Source organism: Glycine max, chromosome 9, assembly GCF_000004515.6.
Source record: "Glycine max cultivar Williams 82 chromosome 9, Glycine_max_v4.0, whole genome shotgun sequence".
NCBI classification, from domain to species: domain Eukaryota; kingdom Viridiplantae; phylum Streptophyta; class Magnoliopsida; order Fabales; family Fabaceae; genus Glycine; species Glycine max.
Window position 1 is genome coordinate 5,928,392 of NC_038245.2, and position 8,539 is coordinate 5,936,930.

Genomic DNA, 8,539 nt, shown 5'->3' on the forward strand with positions numbered 1-8,539 from the left:
AGGAAGGTCTCTAAACAATTCAATTTTGAAGTAAATTTAAAGTTGAAGTTCTGTATGAGTTCGCGCATAAGAGAGAGGGAGATAGTAGGTCAAGGAGTCGGTTCACTCTCGAGATGAAAAAAATTGAATTGAAAGAATGACTATCATTTTATAATTTTTGTGGTGGGGTTGGGGACTTTTTTTATCAACTTAAAGATAACATTATAAATTATAATCTACATAAATAAAAAAATGACTTTGATCCCCACATTTTATCCAATTTGTAAGTTTAGTTTTCTTATTTTAAAATAAAAGCATTTAGTCTCTCTTTTTCTAAAAATTAACAAAAAAAAGTAAAAATATAAAAATTTATAAAAAAAATTACAATAAGTATGGATCAAACACACAACCCTTTAGATCTTCAGTCTAACAATTTCCCAACCAAGTTATCCCTACATATTAAATATTTTGTCTATTAAATTTTTAATACAATAATATTGGATTCTGTCATCTTATCTTTAACTTTCATTCATGCATGTTATGATTCCATGCATATTATATGCCTTTTTTATTCAAACAAAGTACCATATCTTAATTATGATATAACTTCTAGTTTGCTATTTCTCCTTACATTTTCTAAGGATGTTTCTCAACAATTCAATTTTGAAGTAAATTTAAAGTTGAAGTTTTGTGCAAGTTCACGCACGAGAGAGAGGGAAATAGCAAGTCAAGGAGTCAGATTCCTTTGGAGATGAAAAAATTGAATTGGAAGAATGACTATCATTATATACTTTTTGTGGTGGGGTTGGAGACTTTTTTTATCAACTTAAAGATAACATTATAAATTTTAATTTGTATAAATCCTATGATGAATGCCTATTTTTATATCTTTATCGGTGAAAATATAACTTTGATAGCCACATTTTATCCCATTTGTAAGTTTAGTTTTCTTATTTTAAAATAAAAGCATTTAGTCTTATTTTTTGAAAATTAACAAAAAGTAAAAATATAAAAAAATGCAATGAGCATGGATCAAACACGCGACCTTCAAATTTTCAGTCTCACACTCTCCCAACTGAACTATCCTTACATGTGTATCTCAAATATATGCCTTTTTGCTTTTCAAACAAAGCACCAGTATCTTAATTATGACATAACTTTTAGTTTGCTACAGTTTATATATATATTAGAAGTAAATATAAAATTGAAGTTATGTGCGAGTTTGTGTGTGAGAGAGGGAGATAATAGGTCGAGGAGTAAGTTCCCTCCAGAGATGAAAAAATTGAATGGAAAAAAGGACTATCATTATATAATTTTTGTGGTGAGGTCCAAGACTTTTTTTATCAACTTAAATATAACATTTTAAATTTTAATCTGTATAAATTATATGATGAATGCTTATTTAATATCTTCAAAGGTAAAAATATAACATTTAGGCTCAATTTTTGAATATTAACCCAAAAAAAAGTAAAAATATAAAAATTTATAATAAAAAAAATGTGGTAAGCATGGATTGAACAAACTATTCCCACATATTGAAATTCATAAAAAAAACATGAGCATATTGGTCTTTCGACATCAGATTTGACTTTCAATGTATAGGTTATGGGTATCAATTGTATATTGAAACGTGAACATATTGCTCTTTCTTTTCCATGCGAGTTCTTTGTTTTTAATAGTACAAGGTTATTTTCATCAGTTAGAAATGTCAACATATTGTTTAATACGCTATGTCATGAATTTCATAAATTGACAAATTCTGCTGGTTGTTATCTTATCAAGAAAACACATAGGTTAATTAGTTGCTACAATCCTTAACATGGAAAACTTTACAGATTTTTTCCAATTTATTGCACATAGAAGTAATAAAAGAACAATGTTACAAAGTTTTACTCCATCCAAGTTGAAAATCAACCTAACTTTCCTTAAGCCTCTCAGCATAATTGAATATTAATCTTTATGTTACATTTGTAAGATTTAGTTGCTAAGGATGCAACTGTCTCAGCAATGCCAGAGATTCGGCTCATGAAAGATATTCAACAACCAGGATAAGATTGCATTAAAATTTGGCCAATTATCTGAAATTTGAAAGTTGTTGACTTGATTGTCACATGCAGATGCTTGTGCATGCTTCATCAAATGAAGAATTTGGGAATTGATATTTGTTGAACTGATTCTCAGGAACTCTTCTTCTTCATTCTGGTAAATTCAGAAAGTTAAATACATCCTTTTGCCTGTCTCCATTACTACATAATACAGACATACAGGCACTTAGAAGTTCTTTGTGAATAGGAACAACTTTCTTAAAACAACTTACTGTACAGATCTTTTTGCCAATATGGATGTTAGAAAGGAATGATTCAAACATCTAGGATTTTTGCTGTGATTATCTAAATCTAGCTTTGTAGGATGATTTTAAACCTAAGTCCATAATTCTTGCTTAGTTTTTATTAGAATTTCCTTGCATACATAAAAGAAGAAGCAGAACAATTTGGACCATGCTGGCATAACTAGAAACAATTGTCATATAAAAGATGCTCCAAGACCACAATAATATGCTATAAAGCAAGAATTCTTTAACAAAATCCATAAATTATGCCAGCAAATGCAGCAAAGGTGCTGGGGTGATTATTACATTGAGTTGACTCTAGCGAATTCACACCGGGGTATAATAGAATTAAAATCTACATGACCATCTAAAGAAAACTTGTTAGTATTTTGTAAACGTGTGACAACTGATGCCACTAGTAAATTTCCCACAAGGTCCTATCTGCAGTATAATAAATTATATCTGTTTTAAGAATCTAGCGGTTCTAGCCTAAAGGATAAGTCTTTAAGATACAAGGCACTTTTACACAGCTTGCTTTACATGCACAGGAATGATGTAGCATAGAAGTTTTCAAGTGTCCTTTTGCTTTTGGTAAAATAAATTTGACCAAAAGATCATGTAAATAACATTTGAATCTCATCAAATGAATATTCTACAATACACATGCATACCAGACTATTGCTGATAAAAAAAAGGTAACATAATATTTAGAAACCAGTTACGACATAACGGCCTTAGGGTTTTGTATACTAAGAGGTAGTGTCCATAGAATTATAGCCAGTAGTAAAGGTAGAGCCGTAGAGGAATAATGCATGTTGAAATAAATCAGAAAATATTTCCTAGAAAGACTAGCATTAAAATTAAACTTCTTCAGGAATTAAATAAGCATTAATGTCAAATAAACATCAATGAAACATCACACCTACATGGATTAATTGGAAATATATAGATTATCAAACAGATGCACAAGGTTTACATTATTTCAATTTTGAAGTGCATTTGATTCCTTGACAAGGAGGTTAATGCATGATATGATATAATTAACAGGATCAAAGTTCTATTTCAACAAAATTAACAGGATCAAAGTAAATAAATATAACCAGGAAATTGCCTAATGTTCCTACCTTCTTTTTCTTTGTCTGGTTAGGAGAACAAGTAATCCAAATCCTATAATGATTGCAACTTTTACTACCTGAAAGGTGAAGATGTAGAAAAGGACATTTAAGCATATTATATAACAATAGCGGCAAGCATATTGTACAATAGAGGAGATATAGCAACCAGTTCTAATTTATATTTAAGACTGAACACCAACGTTGTTAGACAAGATAGATAAATGCAACATTTTTTGGTAGAAACTCATTGCTTACTCTGGGGCAGTGATGCAAATATGAAAATAGTGATTCTCAGAATTTAAAGTAGATTATGTTAGAATTGACACTTTTCTTGTTATTATAGATATAAAATATGTTGCTGTCATGTTTCTGATATATGTCAGTTTAGTCATCTTGTAGTGGTTGGAATTGGGTGAAAAACCATGTTTTATGGAAGTGGGTAAGCTATGTCAGCAGTAGCTGTACTTTTTGCTTGTGACTTTGTATTTTCACCAAATGCAAGTCACTCTATGTAAGCTGAAAACAAGAGAATGAAAATACACTTCCGGTTCCACCAATTTCTGTTGTGTGCTCTTATGTTGCTATCGTTTCTCATGTTCTTATGTTGCTTTCTCATGTTCTTATGTTGCTATCGTTTCTCATGTTCTTATGTTCTGTTCTTCTCTTTTAGTTTGACAGATTATAACCTGATTAAATGGTCCTCCAGAATTTTCATCTCCATTATTATCAGAAGTCTTGGGCTTTGATTCTTTAGTTTCCTGTATCTTTTCATACTCGCTCTCCTCAGTTCCAGTTCCATCATTTGCTTCATTCTGTTACACAAAAATAAAGTATAAGAAAGATAATCAAATTGATTCTATTTGATTCAATTACACAAAAAATATATGAAAAAAATACATTATCTGATTCTATTAATCAAATTGTCAGTTTTATATGTTGCAATCAGCTTGAGTGCGAGCCTTGGCGCAACAGTAAAGTTGCATTTTGGTGACTGGTTGGTCATGGATTCGAATCCGGAAGCAGATTCTTTACATATGCAAAGGTAAGGTTGTGTACAATGACCCTCCTCCATACCTTTGCATAGCAAGGAGCCTTCTGGCACTAGGATACGTTAGTTTATATGTTGAAATTCACTTCTCATCTTTTTCTCTCAGAAGGAAACAGCTCAATTACGGAAGTAAATATGGCGTAGACATATAATGGCATAGGATATATTATTCTGAAGAACTTTGATAATTGACCCAAACTTTTATACTTCTAGCATACTAGTCTATAAGGAAGCTTCAATCAACATGTAACTAAGTAAGATAATGCCAAAAAGAAATCTTGTTTGGTGTTTTTGCAAAATGAAAATACTGAGCCCCCAGCTCTCCACAACATACAATACATCTGAGAAATAGTATCTTAAAGTCTTCCTTGTTTGTTTGTTTCTATCTTTTTGGGCTTTTCTGAATGTATGACAGATTTCATCTTCACCAATGATAAGTGATGGTCAAAGCTTTTACTGAAAGACAATAATTATCCAAAATGCTTCTAAATATACATTTATACCTTTTCCACATTTTCTATTTTTGAGAAATCCAATCTTCTAGACTTTCCACAATAGCCCCTTACACTTTTACTATTAGTTATTATACAAACTCCGGAACTTCAAAAGAATAACATTTGTTATCAAAGTGAAACGCTGAATCCAGCTTTTGTGGTGAATCCCCCTGAAGAATACAACCATTTCCTCTCCTTTCTCTTCCTTTATGCTTACAGAACCTTGCTTGGAGATGAATAGTTTGTAAGGATGGTTATCTGAAAGTTTCTAATGCATCTTTACTAAAACTGTAAAATGTGGATGTTGTCAGCAATTTTATTTCTTCTCTTCCTCTTGATATGTTTTATCGACTACTTTGGATTTATTTCTGCCATCTGAATATGTCTGTTCAGTATATTTAAGGTGCTCAATTCTTTCAACTGCACCATGTCCTTAGGTGATACATAATTAAGCAAGTTAATTTACTCTCAACTTTTTCCAATACATGGTGTGTAATGTTGCTAGTCTCTTACCAGGGAGGCACTTTTCACCCTTTCTTGCAAGTCTGCTGGGTCTATGTTCTTTGACTTATCTTGCTCCAAATGCTGAGTCTTGGAAGAATCTCTTCTTTCAATTGAACTTTCTTGTTGTTTTGTTGGAGGTGGTTTAATCTGAGGTCTCTTATCCTGTTTTAAGACAAGTTCATGTGAACTCAATTTGTTGAAGAGTTTTCATTTTTCAATAATATGCTGATGATGCTGTAAAAGCACTGCACTGCTATACCTGATCCAATCCACCTTCAAAGGCACTTATCATTTTCTTCACATTACTTGGAATTCTCCCCAGTGAGGTCCTCTTCTTAGAATACTGAAGATCACTTTCCTCTATTTTAGGTTGTGTCAGATTACTTGTCAGGGCATCTTTTTTTTCTGAGCCAAACAAAACTGCAATTTCTTCCGAACCAATACCTCTCTGAGGATGTTTCTCAGATGGTGATCGATCTGGAGATGATGACTGATAAGCAGGCTTCTTACCCTTTTGCTGTAATTGAGTGAGAGTAACATTTTGTGACACAGGTTTTGTGTATGAGGACTCCCTATATTGATCTGCAATGTTCTAAAACATGTAAAATGACCATTAAACAAACAACAATGCATTTTCCAAGGTCTCCTTGTTGGGAAAAAAAAAGAGACAATGCAACAAATTAGTTAATCCTTAACTGTGGTTAGCTGCTTTTTCTGCTCAAGCTGAGCTCCAACTACACTTCTAGTTTCAGATTCTTTGCCGTCTCCGGAACCAGCAGGACCTCGCGATTGGGGATCTGCTTCGTGTTGATGTTGTATCTTTGGTGATTCTTGAGAAGATGGAGCACTTAAAACATCAGGAAAAAGCCTTTGAGGAAATGTAGTAGGACCGCATTCATAACTATTAAGTTTTTGTATGTTTTACTCATCATTAACCCCTCTTATTAATGTATTTCTGCTTTAATTTTTCATTGCTTCTTTAATCAGTTAAGTAAGATCAAACCTGAGACCTCATCATTTCTGCGGAAGGGCAATGCAGCATTTCCAATCACGGTTCTACTATCGCTTTCTTCACCTCTTCTACTGGAACTAAGAAGCTCATCATGTTTTTTCTTTAATGCAGATTGTCTCTGCAAAAGTTATAAGATATGAGAAGTTAATGTGGAAGAACTAATAACCACAACTTCAAATGATTTCTCTATAAGTTAATAACATTCAAAGATTACTATCTGTATGTATCAACTTGTGAGTGGTGACTCCAATTGCATACATTTCATTTTTATACCATTGGCTAAGTACCAAGGCAATGATTGACTGATGCATTTAATCTCAAATATTGGAGAAAGATTATAAGCATAAGTGCATTACAAACTGAACAAGGAAAAGAAAACAGTACCAATGAACGAATTCTGTCGCGCTCTTCATCACTAAGGATGAATTGCAACTTCAAACGCAGATGGCCACCTCCAAGGGGAAAGTTGTCTTCCAAAACACCTTTCTCCAATATCAATTTTATTTGAACACCTGCCATTTGTTTATTACTTCCTGTTAGAAAAACTCACTGTGTCTGACTTAGAAAAGGCTAATTCAAATAGGATGAGTATTGAAAAACAACCTGTATGTGATATTTCATTCCCCTCAGAATCAAGAATTTGGAAGATCAAATCATCGCGGAGGCTAGTTAAGGGGCTGAACAATACAACAGAACAAACAGATTATAACCTAGAAATTGTTATGACGATGCACATGTTACATAAACAAGGTACACTTCTAAGCTCTAAGTTAATCTTACAAGGATAAGTTTCCCTTGTCATTCACTTGGTACTCTATTTTCCCCAAGGAAGCTGCATGCGTTCATCACTAAACTTAGTTATAATTGGCATTATTAGGAATGTGCTGAAGGGTAGAGATATGGCTGCAAATTCAAAAGCAAGATCTATTGCATACCCCTTATGAATGTTGATGAAGATAATGGAAGATCCATGAATTCCAGTACTGTAAAATGAATAGAGAAGTTAGAAAAAAAAACCCATCTGGGAGCTTAGGTGCTTGAATTATTGCTAAGTGCTACATGACAGTGAGTACCTGAAACCATGATGGTTCCTGGCATTGCAGGAAGAAGAATTCAATAAATACAATAGCTTGATTAAGTTATATCCAATCAAGAGAGAGAGATTAACTAGACACTGGTTAGTAGTTACTATCCTCAACTCTAGATTCTGATCTAGGTTGAGTGCTGAAGCAAAACTTGTGTATCATTGAGTTCATTGACTCTGTCGGTTAAGTGATGGAAACTTGGATGGGATTTGGAAGAATGGATATGGTTAGAATCCAATGAAACCAGCTTGTGTGGTCCTTGCAACCTTAAGAAAATATTTATTAGCCATAAAAGCTTGATAGAAAAATTTCTGTTTTGTCTCATTTGTTAACTTGTAAGCCCTTACCATAGCTATTATCTTTCTCTTACTATTTAACATTAGATGTGAGTGGGATTGTTGAAGTACTGTTACTATATTATTACTTGGAGGAATGTTTATCAACTCACTTTTTAACAGTTTTTTCTATTCACACTATTCTATCGGTTGACATTTATGTGACTTACAAATCTATGAATGACACCCACATATTTCGCTTTTATCTTTTTTTCTGTTACTCTTCTTTTTTCATCATCTTTTTTTCTACATTTAGGTTTTAAAAAATAAGAATAATTTATTGTTAAATTTTTTTTATCTATAATTAATTGTGAGATCTGTTACTAACATGTATTCATTTTTCTATGAAAATGAATATATTTATTGATATATCACTAAACAAGGTAGGTATATTCATTGATTATAAAATTATCTTTTAAAAAATAATCATCTCTTAAACTATTTAATATCTCGAATAGTCTTAGAATAAAATTAAAATTTATGATAAATATTTAGGTAATTGTTTATATATATATATATGACTGAGGTAGAATTATATTTATTATTTTTTTTCTATCTCTCTTTTCTCTTACTTATACACTCTAAATTTGAGATGAATGAATATAACTACTCTTGAAGACCCAATTAGAATTAGAATT

General features: G+C 32.0%; 1 protein-coding gene across 3 annotated transcripts; it reads right to left on the reverse strand.

The window, feature by feature from the left end:
- Positions 1-1,793: 1,793 nt before the first annotated feature.
- LOC100791568 (uncharacterized) lies at positions 1,794-7,906 on the reverse strand. Of its 3 annotated transcripts, none has more exons than XM_003534864.5 (12): positions 7,555-7,906; positions 7,417-7,464; positions 7,262-7,313; positions 7,085-7,158; positions 6,866-6,993; positions 6,473-6,599; positions 6,166-6,299; positions 5,729-6,061; positions 5,479-5,631; positions 4,110-4,235; positions 3,433-3,500; positions 1,794-2,178 (listed from the first exon to the last, which is right to left on the reverse strand). In XM_003534864.5, the coding sequence occupies exons 1-12, from the start codon at positions 7,577-7,579 to the stop codon at positions 2,157-2,159; spliced, it is 1,290 nt and encodes a 429-aa protein (XP_003534912.1). In that variant the 5' UTR covers positions 7,580-7,906; the 3' UTR covers positions 1,794-2,156. The 3 variants fall into 3 exon arrangements, with proteins under 3 accessions (XP_003534912.1, XP_006587006.1, XP_014617451.1); XM_006586943.3 differs by having other exon boundaries at positions 1,794-2,225; XM_014761965.2 differs by lacking the exon at positions 1,794-2,178 and having other exon boundaries at positions 3,443-4,026; positions 4,074-4,235.
- Positions 7,907-8,539: the final 633 nt, after the last annotated feature.